Source organism: Ostrea edulis, chromosome 7 (genome assembly GCF_947568905.1).
Source record: "Ostrea edulis chromosome 7, xbOstEdul1.1, whole genome shotgun sequence".
In the NCBI taxonomy this organism is placed as follows: Eukaryota; Metazoa; Mollusca; class Bivalvia; order Ostreida; family Ostreidae; genus Ostrea; species Ostrea edulis.
Window position 1 is genome coordinate 60,711,086 of NC_079170.1, and position 22,890 is coordinate 60,733,975.

The 22,890-nt window shown below is 34.4% G+C and overlaps 1 protein-coding gene and 1 long non-coding RNA gene across 2 annotated transcripts in view; both read left to right on the forward strand.

The window, feature by feature from the left end:
• Positions 1-22,890, forward strand: part of LOC125654440 (uncharacterized) — a 35,871-nt gene that overhangs the window by 7,400 nt on the left and 5,581 nt on the right. The window contains exons 2-13 of the mRNA XM_056144888.1: positions 710-813; positions 3,673-3,818; positions 7,521-7,632; positions 7,855-7,970; positions 9,722-9,819; positions 10,718-10,863; positions 11,156-11,326; positions 16,687-16,820; positions 18,366-18,508; positions 18,720-18,778; positions 20,943-21,063; positions 22,110-22,388. Coding sequence (XP_056000863.1) covers positions 710-813; positions 3,673-3,818; positions 7,521-7,632; positions 7,855-7,970; positions 9,722-9,819; positions 10,718-10,863; positions 11,156-11,326; positions 16,687-16,820; positions 18,366-18,508; positions 18,720-18,778; positions 20,943-21,063; positions 22,110-22,388 — 1,629 coding nt within the window. The remainder of the gene's footprint in view (positions 1-709; positions 814-3,672; positions 3,819-7,520; positions 7,633-7,854; positions 7,971-9,721; positions 9,820-10,717; positions 10,864-11,155; positions 11,327-16,686; positions 16,821-18,365; positions 18,509-18,719; positions 18,779-20,942; positions 21,064-22,109; positions 22,389-22,890) is intronic.
• LOC130048307 (uncharacterized) lies at positions 12,372-15,588 on the forward strand. Its single transcript, XR_008797154.1, has 3 exons — positions 12,372-12,999; positions 15,094-15,236; positions 15,486-15,588. It is a non-coding gene; the product is annotated as an uncharacterized LOC130048307 (long non-coding RNA).

The window sequence follows — 22,890 nt, forward strand, 5'->3', positions numbered from 1 at the left end:
CACAGGATGGTCATTATAGGGCTATCGACTATATATGTGCTGGACTCTAATCAAAACAAATATTTCATACACACTTAAGTTCGGGGGTCAAGATTAAAAAAAAACTTGAATCTGCACTATGTTAGAAAAGCTCTCCCATAGATTTCAACTTATCTGACCCAGTGATCCTCGAGAAGATTTTTAAATGATCCCTACATTGCATTTTCTTAGTTATGTCCCCTTTGAATGTCCTTCATTTGAATAAACTTGAATTCTTTTTACCGAGGGAAGAAAGGTCCGTGTTTACCCAAATCTTATAGGAGTTATGAAATTGATCACTGTTCGATATCTTAACTTTTCACATTTTTCTTACTCTTCAATGTTTTAACTGTTGACTTAAAACAATATTTACAAATATTATTTTTTTAATATCAAAATAAAAAGAAAATGGCCCATCTATCTGAATCTTCTAGACATGATTTATAAGATTTTCGATTTCCATATTAAGCATCAAATTAAAAAAAAAAATATTAAGCATCAAATCACAGACAAACGTGGTCTTTAAAATGGAAAACCAACGCAAAGACATCTACAGTAATTAGGAAATTGTATCACTCGTTCACCTGTGAACTTACAACCAATATGAGATATGTTAACCAATCATTACAGATTTGTGTAGCGATCCACCGTAAATGGCTAACAAAGACTCATGGTTCACTTCTGTTTACAGAGTTCAGGGACACTGTGAGCCCAGGAGACGGAGATTACAAGTTAGTGTACGCTATCAATGGACAGATTCCTGGACCTGATATAGTCGTGTATGAGGACCAAGTGGTGAGTAAACTCCTGATATAGTCATATAGTGATGTAAGTTTATTGGTTGTATATTGTTTAACGTCCCGTAAGAGAATTTTTTTACTCATATGGGGAGGTAACAATTGCTGGTGAAGGGATGCAGATTTCAACATATGTTCGGTGATTGCGGTTTTTGTTATCGTGTCACACGTGCTGTGACACGGGACCTCGGTGATTACGGTTTTTGTTATCGTGTCACACGTGCTGTGACACGGGACCTCGGTGATTACGGTTTTTCTTATCGTGTCACACGTGCTGTGACACGGGACCTCGGTGATTACGGTATCATCTGTAGTACCATCCCAATTAATCACCTCTTACAATAAGTAGGGGGTACTGAGGACCTGTCCTAACCCCACGGAATAACTTGTAAGTAAATGCTGTGAAAATGGTTGCATTTGGCTGCTACATAATGTAACGATTTGTTGATGCTGAAGAATGATTTTAAATTTGGTGGCAATTTTTCCAAACAAAGTGCACTGTGCATAATTTTAGAAATAAGAGTCAGAGTTACTTGCTATCCAGATATAGTCCAGGATCTGGAAATATTTGGTACGTATTTTTTCAGCCATTGAAATAGCTACGTCTTAGCTATTTAGATGATCGGAAATTATCAGTCTTAAGACCTACTTTGTACAGGCATTGCGAAAAAAATGAGTGCAGGTATGCTTTCATTCACGGGCAATGTTATATGATCAACCCTTGCTTACGAGAAAAGATGAAAGGATCAAAATTGTTTTGGGAGAAGATAATTAATTAACAAATGGATTTCACGTCAACCCGTTACCTTTCTACGTGCATCTAACTAAAGGGAAGTAACCGTCTATTTACTATTGTAGCTACACAGATGACCTCACTTCTGCATTTCTTCGAACAACTCACGGAGAATAAAGAACTCTAGATCTCTGTGGGGGAAATTGGAACCAAGTTCATTCCAGCTACTAAAATGCTTGGTTTTAACCGCATTGTTATTAAGAAAATCAAATGATTTTCCTGTACAACACTATCTGAAATATGCTCAGGTTTGGCATGAAAATAATTAATTTGAATTATGAACAATGAAAATGAAAATAAAATGTATTCAAAAGGATCTGCTTTTGAAACTCAACATTCAAAGTCGACCGTACTATTGTTTCTGATAAAGTATGATTATTCATCCTCTCCAATCACCAGAAAATGTTAATTTAGTAAGTGGGCAAGTGGATTTAAAATCTAATATTGATTGAAATACCGGTATTGGGATATTTGGATGCATTTAAATGCAATTGGATTATAAGTCCTTTAAAAGAATGTAGCGGCATAAATAAGGATAAAAATCGTATGATGAAAATGTGACGACCAGTGATCGATCTCATAATTCTTTATACATATATGTTGACCATTAAAGCGAACACAGCCATAATTATGTTTATATGAGGGGTTTAGAAATTTCTCCCATGGAAGTGATTTCATGTATTTTGGGGGTCCAATCAAAACTGTAGATTAACATGTGATATTTTACAACTGGAAGTGTATATAAATAGTCAAATGTATTAATTTGCTACATATCCCATACATTGTAGGTTAGAACCCTACATTTTTATTTATGAATGCCTGACATAGATTTTAAAGATATGTAATGTTGAAGAAAACGGGGGAAATATGCAATGTGCTGAAAATCACACATCATTGGGATAATAGAAGAAAAACATCAAGAATTGCTATGCAGTGGTAAAGTGGTGATTGTACTGAACATCTTTCTCATAATCCCCATGTACAGAGTATAGAAATAACTTACCGTGTTTCAATTTAAAAGAATAATTAAATATTTCACCTTTGGCATGATAATAGATAGATTTTGTGCATAATAAACTCCCTACTTCTTTTTCTATTTGTATTGATATATTGACTTCCTATCACAAACCTAGAATCAAGCAAATCTATCACGACTGATTCACGTCAGATGTTTTGATAGACATACATACAATGTACTGATTTTCATCGCCATGTGCATGCATGCTAAATTTAGCCTTCAACGTCAAATTTAGATCCGCCACTGATTCAGGTGTATTGTGACATCAACACGTAGACTGTAGTGTCAAGGTACATGCAGTCCTAATGCGGCGCATGTCATTATACAGGGGACTATAAGACTAGGATGAAAGTAAATTAAGTTGATTGTCCGGAATCAAGGAGATGTGACTTTGCTAGATCTCCAACATTTTCGATGATGAACACTTCGGATTGAATATTAAAAAAAAAATCTAGATGAATGTGCAGCTTCAGACTAAATAGTCATTAAAGCTCTCTATAAAGAATACAACATTCAGAGTAAGGCAAACACGATTTCCTGGAAACACGGATCAAATCCCAAAGAAAAGTAAAAACCCTCTGTTGACCGAACACACCTGCTGTGAGTCATATATTGATCAGGTAAACGGAGTAATCCAGAGTGAAAATCAGTATGAATGCAACGGCTTAACAAAGGTATGATACACGTCAGATATCATTCAACTGAATGACAAGTTGTATTTACCAGAACAATCGTTATAACGACAATAAAATTTGTAAAATGCTGACTTTAAACGAACCTGTTGAAACCCCTGTAACATCAACATACCTGCCATTAGCCAACCATAATTTAAAACTACATCTACTATAAACAGAGAAATGTTTGGGGCTGGTGATCCAGTTTTCGGTTATTTTGTACACACTAACAACTTCGAATCCCCCAAAACAATTAAAGCTGAGGTAGATTTGCTATAGAAATCATATTCCTGCGATCATTCGTTATCTGAGCTAAGAAAAATAGATCCTACGAAAACATTGCAATGCAATAGGAATACTGTTTATTTTCAGATTTCCGTAACTGTCCGTAATCAGCTGAGGATTGAGGCACTTACTATACATTGGCATGGGATGATTCAGCGGGCGACTCCTTGGATGGATGGGACGTCTAGGATTTCCCAATGTCCAATTCTACCTGGACAAACATTTCAATATAGGTATAATTTAACATCAGGGGCTGATCCACGATATTTTTCGAAACAGTTGGTCCGAATATATATATTCAGATGAAAAATAGTATTACTTGGTAAATTCCAGTGGTCACGTATTCGTTACATTTCATTTCACCATTAAAGTCTCTAGAGACCTTTCGTAAAAATCCCGATGATTATCTTTTAAAAAATGAACTGAGTGGACATCCAAATTTTACAGCTGAACAAACGTGCACGTCTAAAATTGTATTCCTGGTTCCAAGTCACATACATGTATGTTATATGAGTCTCTGGTTGAATGAATCGTAAGTTTGATTATAAGCTGGTCTAGATATACTGGATACTTCTGTCATGGTGGAGGTAGCCTAATGGGGGTGATTCTCGCTTCATAAAGCGGGAATTCCTGGACTTGAGTTTTGATCCTGTCGCGTGAAACCCAACACCTTTGATATATATTGTAACTGTTCCTTCTCCAAGCGATCGCCATCGGAAATAAAAGTTACTGAGTTTTTATATAACTTTTAAATCTTGTGTCCCTATTCACAGAAGTAGGTGAAGATCATTTGTGGCGTTTGATTTGAAGCTGATTATGAATCTATATAACGTAAAACAATTCGGAATAGGAACAACATGTAAAATAATACAAAAAATGGAAGATATGTTAGCTTATCTGAAATTTCTTTCGTTTGTAAATGGAATCAAACGTTAAGTTATATTAACAGTACTTTCGTTTGTATGGAATTTATTGTACAAAGGGGTGTGGCAGTCAAATTGCACATCGACGAGACTCACGCCCTTTTGTACAATATATTCTATACAAACGAAAGAAAGTATCTATAAATGTCTTGTCATGAATATTCATAATATCGTTTCAAAATTGCACATGATGTGACGTTATAAGTTTGTTTCTGTCAAACGTTAGAAGTAAGAATGAAAATCGCTATATTCGGCATGTCATTTCTGAGCCCAAACATGGTGAAATATACTACTGGACAGGAGCTTTCTCATCATTGCTCCGTTAAATATTTATCTTTCATAATAATGACTAGTAACCCGCCAATATTTATTCATCCCTCCGATTATCAGGGATCCTACAAACACTGGTGATTGTAAAAAATATATTTTCAGGAACCCTACTACATGCAATATTCAGTAATCACACTAATACTTAGTAATTTCTCTAATACTCCGTAACCCCAATAATATTCAGTCATCCCACTCGTACACAGCGAGCTCACTTATACATACATGTATGTACTCAATAATTCTGCTAAGATTAAGTAATCCCATCAATCCACTGATACTGTGTTTTCTCACATTATCACCAGTGTGAGATCAACTTTCCCAATGTGAGAAAGTCATTGGAGATTTTCTGTCTCGCACTGCTGCGACGTCATTTGACTTGTGACGCCATATATTTATATGATTTAAGTTAAAAGGTTAAGTAAAATAGTTTGTATTGTTTTCTTTTAAAATTCATTTTGATATACCTTTCTGGTGGACAACCTTGGGTTTTTTGGTTTATACTTTCGGGTATGATTTTCGTGGTTGTCTAATTAGTTTTTGCATTGAAATTTGAGGATTTTAATAATTTTGAATTTTTTCGAAGCTCTTGAATATATGCACTAAACTGTGGGCAAAATTTGAGTAAAATAATCTTTCATCATTTACTCATGTGGGATAGGGTGATTCAACCTCTCTGGAACAAGATTCGCTGTCTATAACGAGGCTTTACTGCGAATTTTGTCTCCTCGGTGTATTTTCCCTATTCCACACTAGTACTGTAGTGAAGGATTCCATTAATTTCACTAATGCTCGTATTTCTCATAAATATTCGATAATCCCATTGATACTCAATAATATAACACATACTCAGTAATCTCATTATGCAGTGATACTTAGTCATCCTACTGATTCAGTCATCTCACTTATAATATGCAGTCATCTCACCAATACTTAGTAATATAGCTAATGGCCAACAATTTCGCTAATACATGTAGTCAGTTATTTCACTAATATTCAGTTATCTCACTAATCCTTAGTAATATAGCTAATAGCCAACAATCTCGCTAATAGTCAGTTATTTCACTAATATTCAGTCATCTCACCAATACTTAGTAATATAGCTAATAGCCAACAATCTCGCTAATAGTCAGTTATTTCACTAATATTCAGTCATCTCACCAATACTTAGTAATATAGCTAATAGCCAACAATCTCGCTAATAGTCAGTTATTTCACTAATATTCAGTCATCTCACCAATACTTAGTAATATAGCTAATAGCCAACAATCTCGCTAATAGTCAGTTATTTCACTAATATGCAGTCATCTCACCAATACTTAGTAATATAGCTAATAGCCAACAATCTCGCTAATAGTGAGTTATTTCACTAATATGCAGTCATCTCACCAATACTTAGTAATATAGCTGATAACCAGCCATATCATTAATAGTCAGTTACTTCACTAATATTCAATATTACCCCACCTGTGTAACTAATAATCAGACATTTCACTAATGCTTAGTAATATAGCTAATAGCCAACAATCTCACTAAAAGTCAGTCATTTCACTAATATTCAGCCATCTCAATCATATTCAGTCATCTCACTAATATTCAGTCATTTCACTAATATTCAGTCATTTCACTAATATTCAGTCATTTTACCAATTATCAGTTGTCTCACTAATATTCAACCACCCCACGAATATTCAGTAATCTCACTAATATTCAGTCATCTTACTAATATTCAGTAATCTCACTAATATTCAACCACCCCACGAATATTCAGTAATCTCACTAATATTCAGTCATCTTACTAATATTCAGTAATCTCACTAATATTCAGTCATCTCATTAATATTCAGTCATTTCACTAATATTCAGTCATTTCATTAATATTCAGTCATTTCACTAATATTCAGTAATCTCACTAATATTAATTTTAGTAATTTCACTAATATTCGGTCATCTCACTAATATTCAGTCATCTCATTAACACTCAGTAATCCCACTAACATTCAGTCATCTCACTAACATTCAGTAATCCCACTAATATCTAGTGATTCTGTTAATGCTACATGTAAGTCATTTCAATAACATTCAGTAATAACACTAATACTCAGCAATTCCGCTTCCAGTATATGCACTCATGCCAATGATATTCAGTAATCCCAGTAATACATGTACGGGTAATCCCAGTAATAGGTGTACAAATAATCCCAGTAATACATATACAAATAATCCCAGTAATACGTGTGCAAATAATCACGGTAATACATTTACATGTGCAGATAATCCCAGTGATATATGTAAGATTAATCCCAGTAATACATGTACAAGTAATCCCAGTAATACATGTATAAATAATTCCAGTAATACATGTACAAGTAATCCCAGTAATGCATGTACAAGTAATCCCACTAATACATGTACAAGTTATCCCAGTAATACATGTATAAATAATTCCAGTAATACATGTACAAGTTATCCCAGTAATACATTTTCAAGTAATCTCACTGTGACATTTTAATTTCCTCAATACCCTCCCCCCAAAAGATGGAGAGAAAAACTTGGATCGCACCGCTTTTTTGGAAATGTTCTGGATCACCCTCTAACACGTGTCTGTAAAATTTGAAATTCAATGGCAACTCAAAACCTTTTTCAATTTACTTCACTGCAGCAATAATATTTTTATCAATACAGATTCATTGCCTCACCCTCAGGGACACACTGGTATTATGGAGATACAGGCACTTTGCGTTCTGACGGGATAGCAGGGGCTTTAATCGTACTACCGAGGATTAGACCACCAATTGTAAAGAATAGCACTACACACATCAAATATATGCACGCAATGTGATTAGTACTTTTATAGACTGCAAGGATCCGTTGAAGTGAATTACGTGGAGTTTTTTCATTATATTCATTCCGTTTCCTCCTTTCAGTCGTGTTAACTAAAACTGTAGCAAATTCAAAAATGCATGCACTAAAGATATTTATTCATTTTTCATTCAATAATTTGTGTATATATGTTTAGCGTTTCCAGTCCAAGGTGATTCCAGATATCCACGCTGAGTTTATAGCCATCGTAACTAATTGGTTTGACGTCGGAACGTTAGAAAAATTGGTTGCTGACGTCTCCAGATTTGGTGTGTAAGTACCAAAGTTTGCATTATGGACTTGGTCTGCAGGATGTGTTGTTGTCCGGCATATAATGTCGCTCATTTGCACATTTCATTACCAACTATATACAGGATTTATAAGAGTCGACTATGTATGTAAAAGTAGATTATGTCGTCATACATTGTTGCCAATGACAGCGTGTACAATGCAAGCGTGCACATATTACCGCCGGGAGTCAATCTGTAAAAAGGATTAGTACCTCTTAATGCTCCTATATTATTCCTATAAAGAATTTGTAGTTGTAGGATTGTTCATGCACTTTCCTACTGGTAAAATATGTGTATGTCCATACATTTTCCAGCTGGTTGAATATTTATGGCTTGTATTACCTGTATCATTCATTCCGTGATTTATCGCATATTCTACCACGGTTACACCAAAGAGCAAACGAATGCCGTGGTCATTATTCTGCGTTATACTATCATATCTGATTATGAAAAAAAAAATGATATGCACGTCTCATGCCATGTACAAGTGTGTAATATGGGGGTTATAAATGAAAAATCATTGTGATTTTATAATTGAAATTCTTTACTTTCTGGATGTTTGCCAAACCATATTTGAAAATTGTTTTACTTCATGTTTGATCTTGAGGGAGTACATTTTCACACGTGTTTTCAATTCTCTACTTTGACACCTCTTTCCTGTTCCACCATGTTAGTGTTTATTAGTTTTTACTATTTATCAAATTCAAGGACAGATGTTAGGATTGTATTCTTATTTGGTTATGCTTAACTCTCATTCATTTTACCATTGCACATGATAATCAATGTTATAAAGTTCCCCCTGATTTTCAAAGTTCCTTTAGTTTATTCCATTGGTCAATTTATACTCAAATAAGCACATAAAAGGTGAAGATAACGAACAGTGATGAATCTCATAACTCCTATAAGCAATGCAAAAGAGATAGTTGGGCAAACACGGACCTCTGGACACACCAGAGGTGGGATCAGGTGCCTTGGAGGAGTAAGCATCCCCTGTCGACCGGTCACACCTGCCGTGAGCCCTATATCCCAATCAGGCAAACGGAGGTATCCGTAGTCAAAATCAGTGTGCCAAGAACGGCTTAATAATCGATATGAAACACGTCAGACAGCATTCGACGCAATGATAAGTTATATTGATGAACTAAATTATTATAACGACCATGGAATTTGCGAAATGCTGACTTCAATCGATACTGTTGAAATCCCTGTACCATCAACTTGTTTGTCGGTAGCTTGCTTCCATTTTAAAAAAAATGACCATACGTAGAACAAGCTCTTGCGTATCGAATCAGTTGAGATATATGAACACCATATACAGGTGATAATGGAATATTCCTACATAAATATGGAAAGTCGGCGACGGAGAAGCTGATATCATCCCGTTTGTCATACAGTTCAGTTGTCAGTTTGCCTTTAATGTCTACTTTCAATAAAATATCTAAGTACGAAGAAGAAAAGGATGACTCTGTGGTGTAATGTATTTATCATATATGTCTAGTCCATTTCCTAAACTGCCATGACGTCACAAAGCGCCCTAATTCGTATATCTATAAGTAAACAATTTCTATCTGCAGTAGAATAGAAATGACGTTCTTGTTTTCGTGCATGATGCAGGATACCCTCAGTGGTCTTGAAATGGTTTCACCTCGGCTTTTATATTTCAACTTTCAAAACAACATGTTTCTACCTCGGAGGTGCAGTCCTTTGAACTGTTATATTTTTTTCTCTTTTAAGCTTGCAAGAGTACGACGGCAAATGTGAACCAATTTTGCAACATCCTGATGGATCTGATATCATTTATCATCTGAATACTGGTCTTGTCAACGGAAGAGGTATATAAATTCAAAAGTTTTACCTTAGCGTTCTTCAAATAAATTGTATAGGTGAAAGGTGAAGATAACGAACAGTGATCAATCTCATAATTCCTATAAGCAATTCAAAATAAATAGTTGGGCAAACATGGACCCCTGGACAAACGAGAGGTGGAATCAGGTGCCTAGGAGGAGTAAGAATTCCCTGTCGACCGGTCACACCCACCGTGAGCCCTATATCCTGAGCAGGTAAACGGAGTTATCAGTACTCAAAATCAATGTGTTAAGAACAATCGGTATGAAACACGTCAGACAACATTTGATCCACTGATAGGTTGTATTGACGAACTACATCGTTACAACCACCGTAGAATTTGCGAAACACTGACCTCAATCAAAACTGTTGAAACCCCTGTACCATCAACTTGTTTGTCAGTAGCTTGCTTCCATTTAAAAATTGACCATATGCAGAACAAGCTCTTGTGTATCGAATCAGTTGAGAGATATAAACACCACATGCAGGTGATAATGGAATATTGCTACATAAATATGGGAAGTTGATGATGGAGAAGCTGAAATCATCCCGTTTTCCATACAGTTGAGTTGTCAGTTTGCCGTTAATGTCCACTGTCAATGAAATATGTAAGTATGAAGTAGAAGTGGACGACTCTGTGCTGTCTTTTATTTCGAGCTCACAGAGATATATATAATCGACATATGAATGAAAGTTATCATTGTTAATAGACAAAAGGTCGTCGATATATCTATGTCAATTGAAAGCCACAGTAAGAGATTGTTTCTTCTCACGTAAAAGTCTTTGAATAAATTCTGCTTTAACAATTCATTTTGAATAGACAATAGAATGTATCTGTACACATGGTGTAGGGATAATTTTGTATCTTTACATTTTACTATGCAGGAAGGAAGTATATACTGAACGACGTCAACGCCGCAGAGAAAGCTTGGATACCACTGGAAAAATTTGTAGTCGTTCAGAATAAATACTATCGATTTAGAGTTATCAATTCAGCATTCAGCATTCCTTTGGAAATTTCTATTAATGACGTATGTATGCTAGTATTGATGACGCAAGTCAGTTTAATCTATCAACGTTTTTCTTTTCTTGAAATGATGATTATGTTGATTGCATTTCTTTGTTATAATTCGATTGCATAATTAAGAATAAAAAGGTTTCGAGTAAAGTGTGTATTTACAGTCTTCATCATAATATAAACATTTGTTTTCACACCTCGACTACAAATAATTTAAACTATTTCATTCGTTTAATAGAATTATTGTTCGAACTTTCTCAAATTTTCTCTTTAGCTTTGAGATATTTGTCCTTGGTCATTCGCAGCACATGCTCATCATCGTTGCATTTGATGGACATGACGTTGAACCTCTCCAAGCCGACAACGTGACTATTCAACCCGGAGAGAGAGTGGATTTCATTATCTTTACCGGACGACCACGAGACAACTATTATATCAACTTCTTTTCAACTACAACAAGAGAAAAAGCTACAGGGGTAAATTCTTGGCGTTCTTTAATATTAAAACAGATGTATATAATATCTCTTAGCTACATATAGTATATATAACTATGGTTCTAAGTTTATTCAAATATATTTTTACTGTATGTATTTAAGGTTCTATATTTATTCTAAGTATCTATGTTGTATTAATTATATGGGATACTCTATTTAACTTCAGTTTATGAAATAGTTCTATTCATAAACTCTTTCTCAGAAATTCTTTCTTGAATAGCTCTATTCAAGATCTTTCCAACGGTATAAACACGAGCCATCAGCTCCACATAGTTTTAAACTTAAAGTCATTTCAATAGAGCCAGTCGTTGACCACTGTTGTAAAAATGGTTGGGAAACGGGTTGAAAATATTGAAGAAATCAAAGCTGATTTAAAAGTTCGCACAAAACTCGGTCATTCGATAATGCAGATTTGTACTGAATTGGGGAAAGTTTATGGGTCTGATAAGGTATCTTATGAGACAGTTCGTAGGTGGATAAATAAATTTCTCTATGGCACAGAGTCCGACAAAGATGCATCAAAATATGCCCGACCTGTGATTGTACATTGGAACAGGCAAGGCATGTCTCAAAAGTCAGGGAAATGATTGAAAGTGATGGCAGATACACGATTCGTGATATTGCCAAACTGTTGGCATATCGCTATCGCGGGTGCATTTCATTTTGAAGCGTATTTTGAAAGTACGAAAAATTTCTGTCAGATGGATACTGAATATATTGACAGATGGCCAAACACGGGTACGAGTACAAACCGCTAAGAAAATGCTATACATATTTCCTAAATTCAATCAAAGACAATTTGAAAACATTGTTACTGGTGATGAAACATGGGCTCACTATTTCGAACCAGAAAGAGAAACTGGAAACAAAACATGGCTAACTAAACAAGGTAGAAGACCTATGCACAGGTAAAATTGCAACATATGTTTAGCATATGATTGGATATTCATATATTAAACATATATTTTATAGTATAATAGAGACTCTTTGGACTTTATAGTTGTAGGTTCTATTGTATGACGTGGTCCTAATCTGTAAAAAAATAAATATCATACCAAATATGACGTAAAATTGTTTTGAATTACGTTTCTCGCTCGCGGAGAAAATCTTGCAAAACAACTTTGTCATTATATCCGTTGATGTAATTTACACGCTTGACACTCGCTGTTTATAAAGTCCGTGCAATTAAAGCATCGGTGTAACTAAGAAGCTTCATAGCACGTGCGCGTATTGGCAGACAATCGATCATGTCAGGGAGAGCGGAGAAAGACTTTCTAACAGTAAGTTGAAAAATGAAATTAATGCCAAATATAAGCTTACATTCAAAAGTATGCTTTTTGTATATAACGTCAGGTTATAAGCAGTGTATATCAGAACTAAGCAAGGAGAGAAGGGTAACCACAAACGACAATGTAATTTATAAACGATTTGTTGATATCAAGAAATTTTCTATATATTCAGCACAAACATTTACATATCGGTCATAGCTGATTTAAAATTTACAAGGTTGTTCTTTATATTGATATTTATAGCTATCAATAATCGTAACAACTAACGGGAAATCTAACTGAAGATTCCTAACAAGCTGATCGTGATCGTGAAGATGCAGCTGTTTGCCTGAAACAGTTCGAAGCTTGGAAGATTCTCAATAATGTGTAAGTTTATTTTATATAAAATTCTCATTTATTGTTGAATAAAGTCCATAAAAAGAATTATTAGATCAAAATAATAAACATATTCTAGACCCTTCCCCCTCCCCGAATAACACACTGGTTTAAATTTAAGTTTACTACATTAGATAAACAATATATATATATATATATATATATATATATATATATATATACATTTACATATCGGCCATAATCTATATATAAATATATATAAATATATATATATATATATATATATATATATATATATATATATATATATATATATATATATATATATATACTGTATTTGAAATGTTGCAATGTTAATGACATTAATCAATGCAACCACACAATAAGCATATTTGTTTCCAGCGTCCAGGACTCGCCCCCCCCCCCCCCCCCCACTCCACCCCCATCCCGGCACCTTTAGAATGAGTTTGCAATAAGCATAATTGTTTTCAAGATTTCTTCACCTTTGATACAATGACAGGACCATTTCTTTACGTAAGCTTTATATGTTCAAATCAATTGTAGAGTGCATATATGTACATTAATAATAATCTCTCCGACACCCTCCTACCAATATTACATGTATATAGTATTTTACGCACGGGTACTGACATTGGCAAACAACATGAAATTACATGCAACTCAGAGTAGGGATTAACAAGAACTTACAATGTTTACAATAGCTACGAACATAACCCCCTCCCCCTCCCCTCCATTTTAGCTCACCTGAGCCGAAGGCTCAAATGAGCTTTTCTGATCAAAATTTGTCCGTTGTCTGTCGTCGTCGTCTCCAGAATCATTGGGTCAATTTCAACCAAACTTGGCAAAATGCATCCTTGGGCGAGGGGCTTTCAAGTTTGTTCAAATGAGGGGCCATGCCCTATTTAAAGGAGAGATAATCAAAAAACAATTCAAAATTAGGGTTGGGTCATTTAAAAATCTTCTTCTTGAGAACCACCGGGCCAGAGGAGCTGATATTTACATGAAAGCTTCCTGACATAGTGCAGATTCAAGTTTGTTCAAATTATGGAGCCACAACAGGGGATCAAAGTTTTACAAGAATTATATAAGGAAAATCTTTAAAAATCTTCTTCTCAAGAACCAATGAGCCAGAAGAGCTGTGATTTATGTGAAAGCTTCCTGACATAGTGCAGATTCAAATTTGTTCAAATTATGGCCCCTGGGGGTGGGTTTGGGCCAGAATAGGGGATCAAAGTTTTACATAGAAATACACAAGGAAAATCTTTAAAAATCTTCTTCTCAAGAACCACTAAGCCAGAAGAGCTAAGATTTACATGAAAGCTTCCTGACATAGTGCAGATTCCAGTTTGTTCCAATCATTGCACCCGGGGGTAGGTTGGAGCCACAATAGGGGATCAAAGTTTTACATGGGAATACATAAAGAAAATCTTTAAGAATCTCCTTCTCAAGAACCAATCAGCCAGAAGAGCTGATATTTAGATGAAAGCTTCCTGACATAGTACAGATTCAAGTTTGTTCAAATCATGGCCTCCGGGGGTAGGTTGGGGCCACAATAAGGGATGAAAGTTTTACAGAGAAATATATATAGGGACAATCTTCTTCTCAAGAACCATTGCCCAGAAGAGCTGACATTTACATAAAAGCTTTCTGACATAGTTCAAATTCATGTTTATAAACATCATGACCTCCAGGGTAGGTTGGGGCCACAATAGGAATTAAGGTTTTACATGCAAATATATATGGAAAGTCTTCAGATATGGGTCAATGTGACTCAGGTGAGTGATGTCGTCCATGGGCCTTTTGTTTGTTTCTGTTGGTAGGTTTTTTGAAGATCTAGTCTGTAAGCTTGTCCCTGTCTTTAAAAAAATTGTCATGTTTCTTACTTGATTTAGATCATTTATGGGTCTAGGATCGGTTTAAGAAAGCTTGTAGTGAAATGAAAATCATTATTAAATATCAAGGTCGAACATTATGAGACTCAAAATTGAATGATGTGGTATAAATGTATCTAGATTATTTTATATTTAATTAGGGGAAGCCCCATAAGTGGATGCAGTGGGGTGTTAATTTATGTAAACAAGTATCTTAGTTTTTTTCTTTCAGAAATAAGTTGACAGCAAGAAAGTTGATACAGAGGGTATTCCAGTCAAGCAGCCACTACTACGGGACGTGGATTAACGTTACTCAAAATATAATCCTCCCCACAATAGTTACTGCCAGAAAAAGAGCATCTGACAATAATGCTGGTAATTTAACGTCTATGTTCACTATGTACTACCTTTCCTTTCTATTTAGTGAAAAAATATTTTCTTAGGTATGCCAATGAATTGAATCTGAATGAATTGATCTTGTATGTAAATTGTCTGGTATTTTGTGCAGATATACACGCACGAATGTATTTTCATGATATTTTTGCATGCTTAATATTAATATAATTTCATTACAAATAAATGTATGTGTATAAAAGGCATTGATTGTTCCTCCTTCCATTTAAGATGCAGCGCAAACTGAATAATAACTATGTACTCAGAGACATGAATAAATGCAGATTCCTTCCGACATGAATTGTTTTGTTTCTTCTGGAGAGGTACTTCGAAATCGCATGTATGACCAAAGGATGGTAAACGTTGATTACATGTATATCGACATCATGAAAATCTTGTAAACAAAATACATATTTATTTATCACGGAGTAATACTAACATTTATCTACTGTATGTTATCAACAAATATGATAAATGTTCGAAAACATATATGCTGGGTGTCCCTTCAAAATTATCGTTTTTCAAAACATGTTGAATATGTGTTTAACATATATGTATCCTAAATATATGTTTAATGCATGTTAATCATATTAATGCTGATTGGCCAATAGAAAAATTGGGATTCCCAACAGGGTATCCTTCAAAAAGACAATGAGGCATCAAAAGGATAATCAATATCACATGTAATACAAAATTTTGTATATAAAACAATTTATTGTGCCAATAAATGTTTATTGGTTCTAACAGAGGACGGGTGGTTGTTGACCCTTCTGCGAAGGTCTGTTGCTTCTACGTACTGCTTCTGACAGACATCGCAACTGATGTTATAGTTGCAGTTATTAGTTTTGCAGGAAAGGTTTCCCAATATTCCATAACCGTGATCTGTGATAGAGCTGCTAGAACCCTTAGTATCTAAGCTATATTTGCAAAATTGATGTCTGGTGTTTGAGCAAGTTTTGAAACTTCCATTGGGTAAAGAGTTATCCAGTTTAGTCCTTACTACCATGTCCTACATTATATTGAATAGAGGTACCTATGATATACCTAGTTGTGATATCTAAGCTATATTCAATTCGGGTATCTTTGCTACATCTAGTTCGGATTTTTGTACTTTGTTTAATTGGGGGTATTTAAGCTATATTCAATTGATCACCCATTCTATATAGAGATAGAGGTGTGTTATATCCATCTGAGTTTCTACACTAAACATTCCATATTACAGTTAAGTATTTACACTAGATATAAATCTATCGTGAGTACCTAAACTATAATATTTGATTGGGCTATCTATAATGTATGTTTCTTTGGTTTTTCTCTATACGTACAGATGTATAATATTACTACCTTTCTCTATACACATGATGCATATTGTTTTCCCTATGCCTAAGCTGACATAACATCCTAACTCTTAGTTTATATGATGATCCCACAGAAACCCATTATTCATCCTGATCGTACACACGCTGTCTTGAATTATTATGGAGAGGATGATGAGCGTGAACCAAGAATCATGCCTCGACAATGCCGACCGAGTTCTCCTTGTGTGGCTGTAAATCGTGTATATGGGTAAGTAGGCTGTGGATAATGTTCTGTAAATCGTGTGTTTGGGTAAGAAGACTTGAATAATGTTCTGTAAATCGTGTGTATGGGTAAGTAGACTATAAAAATGTTCTGTAAATCACGCATATGGGAAGCTAACTATAAGCTATATCATGTAAATCTAGCTGACGTTTACTTTCCTTTCTTAAAACCATGGATAGTGGTAGGTCACATATGTGTTCTTAAAGTTGTAAAGTTGTAATCTGTAATTCATGTGCACATGAAATTATAATTTTTACATCATGAGTACATAAAATTGTTATCTATATATCATGTGTGTGTAAAGTTACAATGAAAGGCGACGATAACGAACAGTGATCAATCTCATAATTCTTATAAGTAATATAAAACAGAGAGTTGGGCAAACACGGTCCCCTTGATATACTAGAGGCGGGATCAGGTGTCTAGGAGGATTAAGCACCCCCTTTCGATCGGTACACCCGCCGTGAGCCCTATATATCGATCAGTTAAACGGAGTCATCCGTAGTCAAAATCAGTGTGCCAAGAACGGCCTAACAATCGGCATGAAACACGTCAGACAGCATATATAAAAATACAAAAATACATGTAGTTACAATCTGTACAGTGCATATGTGTAAAATTTCAATCTGTATAATATAATGTGTAAATTAACAATCTACAAACTACGTGTACTTAAAGTTGCAGTATATATAACATATGAACATAAAGTTGTAATCTCTATACCCCGTTTACAAAAACAGTCTGTAAATTGTGTATATGTAAAGTTATAATTTGTATATTTTATGTACAGTTACAATCTGTTGTAATTGTAAGAGACATTATTTGTCGAAATGCGCATCTGGTGCATCAAAATTGGTACCGTATAAGTTTTACATATGTACATAATGCTATAATCTGTGTATCGTGTACAATGATTTAAAAGATGTATATCATGTGTAAATAAAGATTCAGCCTGTAAATTATGTGTGGGAGTAAAGTTAGAAGCTATAAACCATGTACAGTGTATAAGTAAAGTTTAAAGCTAAAAATTTTGTGTAGGTAAAGTAGAACCGTAAATTTTATGTAAATAAAGTAACAATCTGTAAATTGTGTGTATGCAAAGGTAGAATCTGTAAATTATGTGTATCTAAAGGTAGAACTGTACATTTTGTGTACGTAAAGCTAGAAGCTGTAAATGGGCAAAATTCATACCTAATACCTGGCTCATATTATTTGGGCTTTTTTCAAACAATACCCATAATTGATGAAATACGGTAACATTAAATGAAGAATACGATTTGATAATACAAGTATCAAGAAAGAGTGGGGACCATTGAGCATATATTTCATCGTGTACTGAGAGAGAAATGCAGACTCAGTTTAAGATGATTAATATTGAAAAAGTAAACAAAGACGTGGGGAAAATGTACCAATCTTAGATTAGAAAAAACTGTTACATGAACAGAATTTTCAGATTTGAAATCAACGCTAATATTTAAATTATATGATAATATGAATCATGAAGCATTGTTTTATGTATACCATCTGTAGACTCTCTCCTCCTTGTACACACACCATCAATGTGCCTCTGGCACACCTAAAGGCTACACAGTGGACGCTGAAACAAAATCCTGTTCCTATCGTGACACCAGGAGTTACTAAGCAATTGTTCTTTCTGAACATTGTTGTTGTACGTAAGTACATATATATTCACTCTGTTTCTCTGCTTAAATCAGCTCTGTCATGTGTACTCGGTGATGTTAGACCATATAACTAACTGAGGGAAAGTGTGCGTATCTATATGGATTAAATTATATGGTTGTCTACAAATGCTATATAAAACACCTCTGATTATTCATTTTACTCATAAAAAAAGGATACACAACAAAAATTGTTTCATTTCAGTTCCGAGAGGACCACAAATTAATGACCGTCGATTTGTGAAACCAACATCACCCCTTCAGGTACTTCATGCAATTATTTAAGGAATTACTTTAATTCTGGGGCAAGTTATCACCTCTTCAGGTACTTATTGTCGGATAATAATTTTCACATCGTACTTTTGTCGAATAGTAATTTCACATTGTATTTATTGTCGAACAGTGATTTTCATATCGTACTTATTGTTGAATAGTAATTTCACATTGTATTTATTGTCGACTAGTGATTTTCATATCGTACTTATTGTTGAATAGTAATTTCACATTGTATTTATTGTCGACTAGTGATTTTCATATCGTACTTATTGTTGAATAGTAATTTCACATTGTATTTATTGTCGAACAGTGATTTTCATATCGTACTTATTGTTGAATAGTAATTTCACATTGTATTTATTGTCGCACAGTGATTTTTACATTGTATTTCTTGTTTTGAAACTCATCTACTTTGTACGCACAGTCTATTTGAGGAGCGTGTATCATGAAAGGTGAAGATAACGAACATTGATCAAATTCATAACTCCTATAAGCAATACAAAATACAAAATAGAGGGTTTACCCTCAACAATAATGCCAATTCCCTAACACCCATCACTAATCACACCTATACTTTGAGAGCAGTGTGGTGAAGTGTGACGGTCTGGACAAGGTATTCAGGTGGTCAGGTTAACTACATTGAATTGCTCAAGATCATCTAAATGTTTGTACATAATGAAACCCAAATAACTTTACAGATTTCAATTTGTTTTGACTGCTCAGTGAATTGTCTGTAATGGTGAATTCGTCATATTACCACCCCCGCTTTATTGCCCAAATTGGTTTTGAACAAAAGTTGGCAATTTATCATGCCGACTATGATATTGCCAAATGAGTCATTGGTATCGTGTGCATACACTTACATACTATATAAAATAACCAAAAAAAGCAGGTAAATATTGTAAGCAAATGTCTACAATTAAAATGAATTTTAAAGCGCATAAACATGGATTATGATCAAGTTGTATCACCTGTTTTAAATCAATCAATTATTTAATGTAAAGAATCGCAGAACTTACTCATACTACCACGTCTTATTTATTCCAGTTCTAAACCTTTCCGTTTATACATACATATGAACATACGTACATACACACATACATGTACATACATGCACACGTACAGTTCTGTGTCTTTAGCACAATATACCGTATATACTCGCCTATAAGTCGGTCCGCCTATAAGTCGGTTGTATTTTTTAAGATTATTTTGTAGGAATTTGCCATTGACCCGCTTATAAGTCGGTACAAATTTTTGTCAGATTCGGTTGACAATTTCAAGTCAATGCTGTAGTGTTTTTACCTATGTTTCACCAAATATTTCGAAAAATTAATAATTATGATCTGCTCAATATCCAAGCCATATCTAATTGGGGTTTGAACGCAACCCTTGTTCTATAATGGGCAATGATCCCTTGTTACCTATGCAATTATGGTCTCCTAATTACCAATACCTGACACCGTGTTTACTTAGTGACACGCGCCTCGTGCAAACTGTTATTGTGGGAGTCCGGTATAATTCATTGTATCAACAATAAAGTTTTTAAGAGTCAAGAATGATGATCTAAATTATCTGTTAACAATATTCAATCTGTTATGAAGTATATTTCAGCCGGTATACATATGAATATTTCAATATTAAATCGGGTTCGTAATTCAGTTTTACCGATATCGATATGTAAATAATTTTTAACTAGATAAAAAATATGTAATACTTGTACTTTATACATGATTTTAAAATACACAAACAATACAATATGTCTAGATATTTGTGAACAATAATCATCCGTGTGGTAGTCCATGATAATCGTCAGAGTTGTTAAAACACTATATTTCGCCGCCCAGAAAAATACCAATCTTCTTAGGACATTGAGTTTTGGACCAAAAATTGTCTCCCAAAAATCCGACTTATAGGCGAGTATATACGGTATATCAATAGAGTTTCATTTAATACTTTATTAGCCGGCTTTCGAATATCAGTTTCAGCTCCCTTTCAATGTTTTGAATGTGTTTTTAAATTCATGTTACATGTATATGTTACCTGTATTTCATGATTTGGTATTTACACCTTTTCTTCTTTTGAAATGTGCATAATCATTTTCTGCATAAATGGATTTTATCAATATTCATCTTAATTCATATCCTTCATATAGACATATCCTGGAATGGATGCAATAACCCCCTGTGGAACATGTACTAGCAATGAGTGTGACTGTACCCATATCCTCAAATTTGGTCTCGGAAATATAATTGACATAGTTATTTTCTCGTTCGGTAAGAGTTTTTATGCTTTATTTCATTGTAATAAAAAATTACATGTATATTTTTAAATATATTTGTATGGGAATAAAATCACTTTCATAGTATTAAGAAATATATGTGAACTTTTCGATGTATATACATCGGGTGGCTTTCATTTGGCGGTAAAAGCACATTTTTCCCCTAGCAGAGTAGATACAGAACTGTAGCTCTATAGGGAAAATTAGATAGACCAGGGAGATGCAGGTATATATCCTTTATCTAAACCTTCAATTTACAGGGCAGACTGATTTCTCCATAGGATTCGGAGCCTATACATTTGTATTTTTAAATATCTGTCAAAATTTAGTACCAACATATTACTTACACTTACCATCTACACCTGCGTTAAGACATACCTTCAATAATTTATCAAAGCTTCATTGGAACTACAAAATTACCATGTTTAGATACATATCCCTTCCCATGTAGAGCTACAGTTCTGCAGCTGGTAAGGATAATTTTATGCAATTATTCATCGATAAGCTGGATTTATATATCAGGTGATCAGAGTCATCTGACCTATTGCAATATTAATATACTTGCCCCCCCCCCCCCCCCCTCTTCTTATTACATCGTAAATTGTTGAACATTCTCAATCTTATTAACAATTGGTCTGTAGCATCTTCAGCAATGCGCAGAAAAAATATCATGATTTATGGACATCTTTACTAAAACTGTGAGAGTCATATCCCCTGGATTCTGGATTATGGTTCAGGTTCCAGCTTGGCAAATTCAGCTGCATGCAGTACAGACGTACTAGTACAATGTAGTTAACATTTTGCGATCATTCTTTCAATGTTTTAATATTTATGTGCCAGGAAAGTGGATAAAGTTAATATGAGCTTGGAAAAGTCTACCAAGAGTATGAAACTCGTTATATATCACTCTACACGCATACGAATTCCCATTACACACTTGTAGAAACATTTCCGATCTTCAGTTATAGGTAGATTGACATTGTAGAATTATGTCACTCTAAAATAAGAACTCAGTAAGTTAATTTTTATGCACCATTTTAGGTGTCATAAGAACATCTGAACCTGTCCACATCCACGGACATCATTTTCACGTACTTAAGATGGAATATCCGCCTTACAATCCGGTAACCGGAAATGCTACAGGACCCACTCCAGATATTAGGTGCTTAGATGAACTCTGTACAGAAGCAACTTGGGCAGATCCCTCTTGGAATGCTGGGTACATACCGGGAGTAAATTTGGAAAATCCTCCACTGAAAGACACAATTTCGGTACCTGCTGGCGGTTACGTCATAATCAGACTAACAGCAGATAATCCTGGTACGGTCAAGCTGTTTTATAATGAATTAAATCTTAAATATTATGAAGTATAAGTATCCCATTTACAATGTGTGACGAATTTTATAATTTGTTGTAAAATGGTACAAAATGGAATTAGGGAACCGGGAAAGGGGGTAGAGGAATTATATGTATTGAGTACATTACAAGTATGTATATATATATAGATTTTTGTCGTACAAAATCTATAAATAGGGTGTCTCTTCATGTAATTTCTAGACTGAACTGCATACATTATTTGATGAATGATATTATACTATCTATTCATAGATTCAAAAGAACTTATAGAATATCAAGAGGTAATGATGCCATTGGTTTGCAATACTTCAATTGATAGTCCTTCGTCAGTTGATATAGCAAATTATAAAGCAATATCGCAATGTAACTCACTATTATAAGCGGTTTTTAAGTTTATTAACTCTGAACGATTTCAACCAATATCTGTGAAGGGCATAATATGAAGTCAACCAAAAAATGATACACA